The following is a 13463-nucleotide window of genomic DNA, read 5'->3' on the forward strand; positions in this document are numbered from 1 at the left end:
ATTGGATTTGGGGTCAGCTTCTGCTAGTCCACATCACACAGTGTATACTTCATAGTATCAATAAACACAGCCAGTACATAGCACATACCCCCATGTGTGACTGGATGGTGTGTGTGTTCAGTCTGTCAGAAGTAGGTTAGTCACTAGTGCTCGGGGCTGTGTGTCAGTGTGTGTGTGTATTGACTGATGGAGCAGTGCTGTTAATGACATTAGTGTGTGGGTGTGTGTGATCGCAGCTGTCCATATGCTGTTTCAGTGAGTGTGAATGTTGCTTATTATTGAACAACCACAACATCACACATACACACACACACACACTCTAGTTCCTATCATTATGAGGACTTTCCACAGGCGTCATGGTTTTTATGATGATACTCTCTCTCTCTCTCTCTCCTGCGTCCAAACACAAGCCTCACAGAAAACTTACTACCCTCTTTCATAAAATGTTGTTTTGTGTGTTTGTTTATTGATTTGATTATTTAATGTAGTGAACACACACATTTGTGCACATTTGTAATGTAGGTCAGACCAGTACACACTCACTCACTCACTCACTCACTCACTCTCTCACACACACACACACACACACGCTCACACACACACTCACACACACTCACTCACACACACACACACTCACACACACACACACACACACACACTCTCTCACACACACACACTCACTCACATACACACACTCTCACAAACACACACACACCTGAGCGATCTCATGGTGTCTGTCCTCTCAGTGTGTGCTGTGTTCCTGATTCTCAGCTCGTATGAAAGCATTGATGAGGTGACCAGCCGTCTCTTCTGCTGAAGACTGTGTTGATCTCGGTCATTACGGCCTGACCACATCACAATCACATCCTGCTTGAACACAGCCCGTTCCTATAAGTGCTGCATTTGGCATCCGTCCTCTGATGAATGTGTTCAGAACTACAGATGCGAGTGTATTTGTACAGGGATTTTCACATCACTTGGGTTCACAGCAGAAAGTCATGCTGATGTGTGTGTAGTGATGCTCTGGATCCAGATCCAGATGTGCTGTGTTTATATTGTGACAGCTTTATTCAGAAGTGCTGGTGTTATGTTGATGAAGGCTTTGAGTTTGTGTTTGGAGAGTGTAAAGCCTTTGTGTTAATTGTTTAATTTGTGATAACACAAGGTTATTGCACTGGCTAATCAAATACAAGGGAGAACCAATGAAATATTAATAACTGTTTATATTGTGTCAGTGTATACCTAATTGAGCTGTTTTTGTTTTTCTATTAGGGATCTCAACGATTAATCGACGATCAAGTAATTGTTGATAAGAGATGTAATCGATTAAAGCTATCGATGGTCGATTAAGCAGTTTCATTTCAGGCTGACGGGGAAATAATTCACTAACGTACTTTTACTTTTATTGCTTTTAATGTGATCAAAGTACATTACGTTAAAAGTACATTAAAACAGAAACAATACAAAGTTCTTTTGTATTGAAATGCAGTAACTAAAGCTTTGACAAGTTCAGACACGAGCAGGACAGACTCGACATATATCGTTCATTCCTACAACTTGTTAATTCGTTCCTATGATTTTTGGAAATGATCGAAAATTGACATCCCTATTTTCTATGAATTTGTTTTTGCATAGTAAAATGAAACCCATATTCCATGATAAGCTGTAGTTTGCCTTTTTAACCAAATGAAGTCAGTTAAATACTTTGACCCAGTTTAGTGTTGTCCTCTTCCCAGTGTAACATGTTCCTGCTGTTACAATGGTTTAATGAAAGCTGTAGAGTGATTAAAGGCAAACATTGGGCAGGTGTTCCCTCCACACTTCTGCTCTCTGCTGTAGCTCGTGTTGGAAGTGCGTCGTGGAAGCAAGCGTTATTGAACGTAAGAACACCGGTGAAAGTCTGAGGTTCAACCGGGATTTTGTCTTTGTCTTTTGTTGTTTGATTAATATTAAGGGGATAGTTCACCCAAAAATGAAAAGTTGATGTTTATCTGCTCACCCCCAGGGCATCCAAGATGTGACTTTGTTTCTTCAGTAGAACACAAACGAAGATTTTTAACTAAAACACACACACACACACACTCAATTTTCATTTATGGGTGAACTATTCCTTTAAATGTTAATAAAATAAAACACAAAGAGAAAAATAACTCCCTGTTCCTGACTGAAGAACTTTAATACAGTTGCTAAAGTTCAGCAGTAATAAAATAACTTGAAATTTTCAACAACTTTTCACATCATATCTTTTTGCACCAAATAGTATCGATAAGTACCGGTATGGATAAGCAGTATCGGTATCAATAAAATGTAAACGATACCTATCCCTATCAGCAGGAAAATATCCCGCTGTCACTTTAAGAGCTGCACGGATCCAGTTTACGGTTATGCATGTATTTTCATTCTCAACTGTTAATGTTCATTTATTACATGGCCGATGAAGGTTTACGTGAATGATCACTAAGCGCCACATTTTGCCCCATTTTTGCATGTATTTGAGCGTTTTGGCGCGCACTTTACATGTTCGTGTTCTGCTCCGTCTCTGAGCTCATCACAGAAATCCTCCCAAGGAACAGAGCGAGTTCTCTTGTGCACTTTTAAAAACATGAATAAATCTAATCAACTTTAATAAATCAAGCGCGTCCCATTTTACAAAAGTCACGTTGTATGATTTCACTGATTTGCATGTGAAATCGGGCTTTTGGAGGAGCGCAAATGCACCGCTGGAAAGGGGGCGGAATGGGGCGCAATAATCATTTTATCTCGATTATTGTATTTTCATAATAGATGGAGGCCGAAATTGAAATCGAAACTGTAATTTTGATTAATTGCACAGGTCTAACGTCCATGTGGTTTGTTCCGACAGAAACCCAAAGAGCGGTGTCCAGAGAGCCCACAGGAAGGTCAACCGCGACCCGACGCTGCGCATCCAGAACCTGTCTATCCTCGTGCAGCAGATCAAGTCCTGCTATCAGGTGAGCGCTCACTTCATCAGTCTTCCTCTGCGAGTCTGTGGAGCATTAGATATGCAGATGTTTGTTCTGACCCATTGCTGGTTATCAGTGTCAATCATGGCATGTTTGGAAAAAAATACAGTTGTCTGCGCTTGTCCAGGATGCTCCCGAGCCTCTTTGTGTTTCAGTCTTTGTTAAAAGGCCCTGGGCGGGACGAGGCTATAGTTTGTCTGTTGTTTAGTGTCTGTGTAGTGTGGAGATGAGAGCTGATGGCTGTGTTTATGTCTGGGCTTCTGCTCTTCTCCAGCGGAGCCTATGCTGTGAGTCACACCTTCACCTGAGCATCGGACTGAGATATGAGTGTGTGTTCACTGATCACTGATCGTGTGTGTGCTGCGTTCCACTCATAGCAGCTGCTGAGATAATGACTGACCTCAGCGTGTAGCTGCACGTCTGTGTGTGTGTGTGTTTATGTGTGTGTGTGTGTTTGTGTGTGTGTGTGTTTGTGTGTTTATGTGTGTGTGTGTGTGTGAGTGAGTGAGTGTGTGTGTGTTTGTGAGTGAGTGTGTGTGTGTGAGTGTGTATGTGTAAGTGTGTGTGTGAATGAGTGAGTGTGTGTGTGTTTGTTTATGTGAGTGAATGAGAGAGTGTGTGTGTGTGTGTGTGTGTGTGTGTGTGTGTGTTTGTGTGTTTATGTGTGTTTGTGTTTGTGTGTGTGTGAGTCAGTGTGAGAGTGTGTGTGTGTGTGTGTGTGTGAGTCAGTGAGTGTGTGTGTGTGTGGACTCTTAATGAGTAACTGAGGTGTGTGAACATGCGCTCTCACACTGATTAGGGCTGTTCTTAAACACTGATCAGACTATAGCTGCGTTTCCATTACCCTTCAAATTGCGCTAATTAAAATTGCATATTGAAAATACGCCTAATGGAAACTCCCATTTATCACAAAAAAGTTTTTATGCTTGCATGTGGTGTTTTTTTAGGCAATTCAAAAAAGGAATATTTTGCAAAACTGCAATGGAAATGTTTTTTTTTGGTGCATTTACAGGCCACATGGTGTATGTAAAAAGTCATTTGATCATTCTTCAATGTACTATAACCTCCAAGAAACACTTCATACGTGGCCACTCTCGAGTATAAGGGGATTTCCCTGCCATCAATTTACACTGCACACGTCTGCGGTGCACTGAAGCTGATTGCGGACGCTCTAGTCAACGCTTGTTTATACCAGCCGCACCACACATGTTTCTGAAGCGGCTCTCCGCGCTGCTTCTGGAAAGATACACGCATGCACCTCCTTCGAATAACTATAGCCAAAATCCCACCAAAATCCGTTGCCATGACTTATCGCAAGAGGAAAAATTTACGTTTTAGTCGCATAACATTGGCTAATGGAAACGCCGTCATTTCGCAATACTTTTTTATCGACATTTATTAAATATCGCCAAAGTTTTGCATAAATCTGTAATGGAAACGGACCTTATGATGAGTTAATCTGGCAGCAGCGCTGACGAAACGGTCGGTCTCTACAGGACTCATGTTATCCTTCAGACTCAGTCTTGATCTGTGATGCAGAATCAGTATCAAGCATGTTTCATGTAGAGCAGAGCAGAGCAGAAGCGGTCCAGGATCGAGCCTGGTGTCTGACTGCAGACGTGTGTGAGGGAATCACAGTCAGGACTGTCTCTGTCACATGTGTGGCGTGTGCGGTGCGGTGCTTCCTCTCAGGTCCAGGGGAGAAGCGTGTGTGAGGCTTGCTCCTGACCCTCTGCTGTGTTCCAGGAGACGCTGCAGCAGCTGGTGGTGATGTCACTTCCTGATGTGCTGGTGCTGGGCCGGACCCCTCTGAGCGGTACGTCTCGCCTCGTTCTCTCTGCAGGATAACAATTCAGATAACACATTACCAGCCCTTCACAACTTCTACTAGCCACAGTCTCTCAGCCTCACTGCTTAGATTTCACAACACAATTTATTATTAAATCTGATTCTGAATCATTGAATCCCTTTTGGTTTTAGCCATAAACTGAATCCTGCCTGTCACAGAGTCTCTTAAAGACTAAAACCATGCATTTATTGCATGGTAAACGCTTATATTTAAAAAAAAGCAACACACGCCAAGCATCTTCCCTTGTAATAACTTGCAATGATAAGCCTTTATAAACCTGTTGTCCAACAAAAGAGAACATTATAACTTGTTTTTACTTCAGTCAAGTGTTTGAAATAACTTCCTTTTGTGATCTGATATGGCTTCTTATCCCAGAATATATTCTATACTGTAATAAAGGCTGTGTCCATTAGAAATGGCTTACAAACACACTTAATCATTATGAAAATACCCAAAATGGCTTGAAGAACACAGATAAACCATATATTGTTGTCAGTGACTTCTGTGATGCATGTGTGGCGTTTCTGCGCGAGGGCGCCCTCTGGAGTCCAGTATGAATGAAACGCACATTACATGTGTTTATAGTGCTCAGTAATGGCCAATACTTCCTATTTTGGGTAAAAATCGCAAAAATAATACCTCTCTTAAAATAAATGTTAATTTGTTGCAAAAAAAACACTGATGTGCCAAGCTATCAGAACCGAACCGAAAACCGTGGTTAAAAATCGAGGTGAACTGTATTGCTACATCCCTAGTAAACACAAATATAGCTTCACAGTGAATGTTTCACCCTGAACACTTTGAAGATTAGCAGACAGACTGACAGTTCTTAAAGCAATCAAATCTAAAAAACACAAAAAACTAAGTAGAAAGCATTTGAATGCACTTTATTTGACAGTGCACTTACCTTCAGAGTGAAAGTACTGTAATATAAGATAACTATATGGTCAGATTCAGGGTTATATCTAGTTATTACCCAGTTATTGTAATTACTGTAACCGGTATCTAGTATGTACATGTGGAACAGGACCGTAAAATAAAGTGCTACCAAACATTTTTGAAAGACTATAATATTTCCACTCAGAAAGAGCTGAATTATGGTACAGCTCAGTAGTCCGTGTGATGATGTCACTGTGTGGATCTGCATGTGTCCGTCACAGGAAGTCGTGCACAGGAAGTGCTCAGGCACTCATTGTCCATGTCAGCCTGCATTTCCTGTCAGGAACACACGACACACACACAGTGAACCTCAGCCGTACGTCACAGCTCCACCTTCAGCTCGGGCTTCACATTATGCAGAGTTCGCACTGCAGGACTATCTGGGCTAGCGGTCAGTCGCTGCTGTGTTCACATTACACGATGGATCGGCGACTGGAGGTTACACACTAAGATCGTGCAGTGTGAGCTCTGCATTAGCTGTGATGTTAGTTCATATGTCAGTGTTTGAGGGTTAAAGAGCTCGTCTGTGAGTGTGTGATCAGAGCTCAGTGTGTGTGTGTGTTGATCTGGATGTGTGTGTTTTCAGAGCAAGGACTGGAGGAGATGAGGAAGATCCTGCTGCTGCTGCTGGGATGTGCTGTACAGGTGATACAGACACACAGAAACACACACACTCACTCACTCACTCACTCACTCACTCACTCACTCACTCACACACACACACACACACACACACACACACGGGTTATGTGACCTCATGAAGTGAATGTGTGTAGCTCATCTCTCTCTCTCGCTCTCTCTGTGTGTGTGTGTCTCAGTGTAACAGGAAGGAGGAATACATCGACCGGATCCAGATGCTGGACTTTGACACACAGGCAGCCATCGCCGCTCACATTCAGGAGGTGTGTGTCACATGACGTCACGAGCGCAGCTCATCGACCCCTGACCTCTGACCTTCTGTGTGTGTGTGTGCAGGTGACCCATAACCAGGAGAACGTGTTTGACCTTCAGTGTGTGGAGGAGAGCGAGTCTGTCCCGCACGATAAAGACGATGTCTTCAGACAGCTGACCTTTAACCTCAAGCGCCTTGTTGACGAGAGAGACCAACACGCTGAGGTAACACACACACATACTCTGGCTGCTGTGGGTGTGACGAGGTTAATGAATGACCATGTGACTCTCTGACCGCAGGCTAACATGCATCAGACACATTCGACATCATTTACATAAATGCTATTTTAATAAAGCTGGATTAGCAAGATCAATTACTTGATTTCAACCGATTCTCATTCTGATGAACAGATATTGATCTTGAATACCAAGAATCAGTCTTTTAGTGCTGTTTTGAGTTGATGCTTGAACAAAACTTCACTAAACATTATTTGTAATGCGCCTGCAATCCAATAATCACAATAATCTTTGTGCTTCGTTACTTCTGATATGAAGCAATGTCTCAGCTTTCAAATTATGAACATTTTATGACAAAATTCAAACAATAAATGTGACCTGTGCTGGCAAAATGAGTCACAATTAAAAGACCTTCAAAATGAAGTATGAATTGTTGGAATTGGATGTAAAATGACTGAGCTACAGCCGTTTGAAGAGACTTTCTGAAGGTTTCTGAAGGTTCCAAAGCAAAATCATTCAGCAACATTACATCTTTTCCTCCAGTTCTTTTCTTAATAATAATTATTGTATTAATAATCACTATATAGCTATTTTTTATTATATCATTGTTATTATAAATAAGAACAGATAAAAAAAACAGTATACAAATATAAGAAAGAAACAAATGTTACCTTTTTCATTTTACATCTAAACTAAAGTATTGAAGAAAAACAAATAATCAATGTAAAAATCCCTTTAGTGATTCAGTACAAATAATTGAATTATTAAAACTACAAAAGCAGTTGAGTCAAGAGCAGCGAGTGATTCCCTATTTTCTTTTATTGTTAGATTAACATTAGACGGGCCTAGATATATAGACCTACTGTAATGCACAGATGGAGCTCATATAATGTTACACATCAGGTGTTCTTCCCCATCAGTTCCCCGAGCGTTCACTTAAGACATAGCAGATTATGTGTGCGTGAATACTGAAATACTGTAGTTCTGTGGATATTTATCGGCATCAGACGCTTCAGATGACAGTCAGCGCGAGAGAAGCAGGCAGAGAAGAGGTAGTCCTCTCAGAAAACATACAAATAAAGATCATTTTAGATGTTTAATTGCTTAATTAATTCATTTGGAGCATTGGGATCTAGACGAGGGCTTAATGAACTCCTTTTTGTGAAAACCTCAAATTCAACCAAAATATTAATTTTCCACTTTTTTTTTGCGTGTAGCTCAAAATGAACCCGTACACAGTCACTCATTCTTCCAGCTCGGGTCACATATGTGTGTTCTTGAATTCTCTGTAATGTGGCATGAGATCAATTCAGTTGAGATTGTTTTGCTTTGAGAAAAACAGACATCCTGTGTCTGATGATACAGTATATAACCAAATGAAATCATATTGAATCAAAACAGATCGAGATTGGAAGTGAATTGAAATTTGTGTTCGTATTGATCTAAAACTAGTTCCTGAACTCATTTAAAGTGAAGTGAAGAGTGAAGCAGGGCGTCCTCAGATGAGGGACGCTCACACACTGATATATGCTGCATTAATACCCATGATGCTGTTTGTTTGTTTCTGATGTATGTATGTGTGTGTGTGCGTGTGTGTGTGTGCGTGTGTGTGTGTGTGTGCGTGTGTGTGTGTGTGTTTGTTTCTGATGCTGTGCGTGTGTGTGTGTGTGTGTGTGTGTGTGTTTCTGATGTTGTGCATGTGTGTGTGTTTCTGATGCTGTGCGTGTGTGTGTGTGTGTGTGTGTGTGTTTCTGATGCTGTGCGTGTGTGTGTGTGTGTGTTTCTGATGTTGTGCATGTGTGTGTGTGTGTGTGTTTCTGATGCTGTGCGTGTGTGTGTGTGTGTGTGTGTGTGTTTCTGATGCTGTGCGTGTGTGTGTGTGTGTGTGTGTTTGTTTCTGATGCTGTGCGTGTGTGTGTGTGTGTTTCTGATGTTGTGCATGTGTGTGTGTTTCTGATGCTGTGCGTGTGTGTGTGTGTGTGTGTGTTTCTGATGCTGTGCGTGTGTGTGTGTGTGTGTGTGTGTTTCTGATGCTGTGTGTGTGTGTGTGTGTGTGTGTGTTTCTGATGTTGTGCATGTGTGTGTGTTTCTGATGCTGTGCGTGTGTGTGTGTGTGTGTGTGTTTCTGATGTTGTGCATGTGTGTGTGTTTCTGATGCTGTGCGTGTGTGTGTTTCTGATGCTGTGTGTGTGTGTGTGTGTTTCTGATGCTGTGCGTGTGTGTGTGTGTGTTTCTGATGTGTGTATGTTGTGTGTTTCTGATGCTGTGCGTGTGTGTGTGTGCGTGTGTGTGTGTTTCTGATGTTGTGCATGTGTGTGTGTTTCTGATGCTGTGCGTGTGTGTTTCTGATGCTGTGCGTGTGTGTGTGTGTGTGTGTGTGTGTGTGTGTGTGTGTGTGTGTGTGTTTCTGATGCTGTGTGTGTGTGTGTGTGTTTCTGATGCTGTGCGTGTGTGTGTGTGTGTGTGTGTTTATGATGTTGTGCATGTGTGTGTGTTTCTGATGCTGTGCGTGTGTGTGTGTGTGTTTCTGATGCTGTGCGTGTGTGTGTTTCTGTCTTTCTGATGTGTGTATGTTGTGTGTTCAGATGATCGTGTCTCTGACTCTGGAGCGGGACAGTGGACACGGCTCTCTCCTCGCTGCCCCGTCTCCCGGCGAGTCGCCCAGCATGAGACGCACGGAGAGCGTGCAGCATCTGTCGGTGGAGCTGGCCGATGCCAAAGCCAAGATCAGACGCCTGCGGCAGGAGCTGTGAGTACCAGAGATTATTCAGCTTCCCCTCTGTTCCTCCATTAGAGGAAGTGCTGTGGACCAGGGGAAGTTGCTCTCAGGTGCATCACTGCTGTTTTACTGGAATCCATTTGAGCAGCTCATCTAATGATCGAGTTTAGCCATTAGTCTCCGCTGCTAAAGCGCTTCACACGCAGCTGTCAGCATTATTTCTCTCAATGCCTCTTTGTTTGCTGATGTTCTCTCAGACTAACATCTACCTCAGACTCCTGGAGAGCTTGAGAAACAGCCAGTTTATGGTGTTATCTTTACTGCTGCTTTGACGTGCTGGTAACTCTTTAACAAAAGCCTTGGTGAATCATTTACATGAAGGTACTGCACTTATAAAGAGATGCAATCTAACACGACATAATCACATAACCGCAGTGAACTGTACTCTTCCTCTATTTCTGTTATTCTCTCTCTGTGTACTACCGCAATGGGGCGTTGACCTCGGAGCTCGAGCCGAGCCTCACTGATCAGGACCAATGTGGTTCAACAACAAACATTTAGATATCAAACATATTTATTCTGCGTCTCTTTTAGTGAAACATTTAATTGCTGCTGAAAATTAAAAAAAAAGACTCCATCAAGAGCTGTTTGTGAGCAAAATAGTGCTGCAAAATTGAGACACTTTTTTTAATGGAGGTTGTAGTTCTCTCACGATTCTGAAGAAAAATCTGATGGAATTTCTGAATGGGATGATTCAAGATTGACTCGTTTCATTACTGGATGAATCTCTTGAATGAATGATTCAAAGACAAATACATTTTTAACAGCCCCTTTTCACCAACTAAAAAAAGATGAGCACACAGGTATTGATAAACGGCATTGAAATTTTAATTTAACAACAAGTATCCGATTCCTGACCTTAAGTATCTGATTCTGGAATTGGAATTGATTTCCGATTCCCAACCCTAGTCTCAAACCAGTCATTTGTGAGCGGATGAGAGAGAGTTTTTCCCAGCATTAAACACACTGAAGGTGTGCGGCTGCAGTGGCTTTGTTAGAGGAGCTCTCACACTGTCCCATATGCAAGCGCTCAGGATGATTCTGCACATCTTCAATGAGGCCACGGCTCTTTACCTGGCTTTTGTTCTTGCGTCTTTCACTGCAGGGTAAAGGAGGACAGTCTATTTTAATCCTTGTGCCATAAAAGAATCGCACAGCTCCACTTCCTCTTCCTCACTGATCATGAACGAGTCAAACGTTATCAAACGTAGTCACAGCTCTCATCTGGTCTCCAGTAAAGTTCATTAGTAGAGGTTTTTCTCATCTAAAGTGTGGTACAGTAGGATTATCACAGCTTTAGTGACGTCAGCGTCACGTTACTGAAGCTCAGGTGTTACCGGATGAAGTAATCTCACAGCGGCCCATCATTAACCAGGAGTCTTACCCGCTTCTGCAGACTAACTGCCTTAATGGCTCTGTGTTTTAGAGAGGAGAAGACCGAGCAGCTGCTGGACTGCAGACAGGAGCTGGAGAACATGGAGACAGAGGTCAAGAGACTGCAGCAGGAAGTGAGGCGTCTCTACATCATCACCATTGACTGAAAAGCATGCTCCTGTGTGACACTGAGCTTAACTAAATCTCTGTCATCTTAATTGCGAGTCGTGATGTGTAATGATTACAGTAATTCCTTTAACTACTTACACGCCACAGCTTTACACAGCCAGTAATAGCTCAGCTGATCATCACACATGTATTTACAGACGCCGCTGTATCACTGTCTGATCCATGGCATCAAATAGTGATAAATAAACCCCCACGCAGCAGTCCAGCCTCTCAAACGGCCTGTTTACACCTGGTAACTTCATGCATTTTCTCTGATCGGATATCTATCTGAAAATGTTTCCATTTACACTTGGCCACATAAATGTGTCTTCACGAAACGGATATAAATCCGATCTTCAATTCCCGCACTATATTTAAACTTAACGTCAACAAAAACAAAAGATAAGCACTGCATTTTATTAATTATCAGCTGATTTCAAGTTCAAAGACCACAATAGGAGAGAGCGCGGCATCAGCACTGGAAAGATAAGTTTGTCGTACTACTTTTAATAAAGTTGATTGTGTGTTGAGCGTCTGCGTCTTACTTTGTTTCATTCGTGGCAGTTTGCGCCTCGGCTTGCTGAAGAGATACTCAACTACTCGTCCGCGGCGATCACACAAAACGCATGAAGTGACCAGGTGTAAACAGCCCCAAAGAGATGACAAGTCTGTCGTCAAGTACCCTCATTCTGTGGAATACAAGAACCTAAATTTTGTTTCCCAAACCTGTTCTCAGAGCCTGAGGAATATCTATATATATAAGTCTTGCATTTAGTTTGCCATTATAATGTTTGGTAGCCTAATTCTGATAAATCAAAGAGTGTCATAATTCTGCATATTGTAAATCAAATATATATTGGTTAAAAAACTGATAAAAATGATTGATCATCAAAGAACTCTACCATAGATATCTGCGGTTCTTAGTCTTACAACCATATGCTGCAGTGTTGTGGCATTTCCAATAGAAATTCATTGTTTTTTACTATGACTTATGAGCAGAATCTGAAATGTCGACTATTTTAAGATGGCATAAATAGATAAATATTCTTTGTACTGTCCAAATAATTGCAGATTTTTCACAACTTGCTCAGTCATTTTTCACAACACAAGGTGTCAAGAAGTATAAGAGTCTCATTTGCTGAGACACTTGCCTTTGCTTGTGTGTTTGTCAGAACCTGCAGTTGCTGTGTGATGCGCGGTCGCTGCGGGCGTATCGTGACGAGCTGGATGCGCTCCGAGAGAAGGCCGTCAGAGTGGACAAACTGGAGAGTGAAGTGACACGCTACAAAGAGAAACTCCATGACATTGAGTTCTACAGGACCAGAGTGGAGGTGCGTTCACATGACTATATGTGTTCATGAGGTAATGATGGGAATGTTGTGGCGGTTGTTGATTGTCTGTGTTCATGAGGTAATGATGGGAATGTTGTGGCGGTTATTGATTGTGTGTGTTCATGAGGTAATGATGGGAATGTTATGGCGGTTATTGATTGTGTGTGTTCATGAGGTAATGATGGGAATGTTGTGGCAGTTGTTGATTGTGTGTGTTCATGAGGTAATGATGGGAATGTTATGGCGGTTATTGATTGTGTGTGTTCATGAGGTAATGATGGGAATGTTGTGGCGGTTATTGATTGTGTGTGTTCATGAGGTAATGATGGGAATGTTATGGCGGTTATTGATTGTGTGTGTTCATGAGGTAATGATGGGAATGTTATGGCGGTTATTGATTGTGTGTGTTCATGAGGTAATGATGGGAATGTTGTGGATGTTATTGATTGTGTGTTCATGAGGTAATGATGGGAATCTTGTGGCGGTTATTGATTGTGTGTGTTCATGAGGTAATGATGGGAATGTTATGGCGGTTATTGATTGTGTGTGTTCATGAGGTAATGATGGGAATGTTGTGGCGGTTATTGATTGTGTGTGTTCATGAGGTAATGATGGGAATGTTATGGCGGTTATTGATTGTGTGTGTTCATGAGGTAATGATGGGAATGTTGTGGCGGTTGTTGATTGTCTGTGTTCATGAGGTAATGATGGGAATGTTGTGGCGGTTATTGATTGTGTGTGTTCATGAGGTAATGATGGGAATGTTATGGCGGTTATTGATTGTGTGTGTTCATGAGGTAATGATGGGAATGTTGTGGCAGTTGTTGATTGTGTGTGTTCATGAGGTAATGATGGGAATGTTGTGGCGGTTGTTGATTGTGTGTGTTCATGAGGTAATGATGGGAATGTTG

At 42.0% G+C, this 13463-nt stretch overlaps 1 protein-coding gene across 1 annotated transcript in view; it reads left to right on the forward strand.

The window, feature by feature from the left end:
• Nucleotides 1-13463, forward strand: part of LOC306882058 (girdin-like) — a 75976-nt gene that overhangs the window by 5635 nt on the left and 56878 nt on the right. The window contains exons 3-10 of the mRNA XM_079436493.1: nucleotides 2864-2972; nucleotides 4731-4800; nucleotides 6359-6417; nucleotides 6591-6674; nucleotides 6748-6888; nucleotides 9486-9649; nucleotides 11106-11187; nucleotides 12394-12552. Of these exons, the coding sequence (XP_079292619.1) occupies nucleotides 2864-2972; nucleotides 4731-4800; nucleotides 6359-6417; nucleotides 6591-6674; nucleotides 6748-6888; nucleotides 9486-9649; nucleotides 11106-11187; nucleotides 12394-12552 (868 nt within the window). The remainder of the gene's footprint in view (nucleotides 1-2863; nucleotides 2973-4730; nucleotides 4801-6358; nucleotides 6418-6590; nucleotides 6675-6747; nucleotides 6889-9485; nucleotides 9650-11105; nucleotides 11188-12393; nucleotides 12553-13463) is intronic.

This window comes from Barbus barbus (assembly GCF_936440315.1).
Source record: "Barbus barbus genome assembly, chromosome: 16".
Classification (NCBI taxonomy): domain Eukaryota; kingdom Metazoa; phylum Chordata; class Actinopteri; order Cypriniformes; family Cyprinidae; genus Barbus; species Barbus barbus.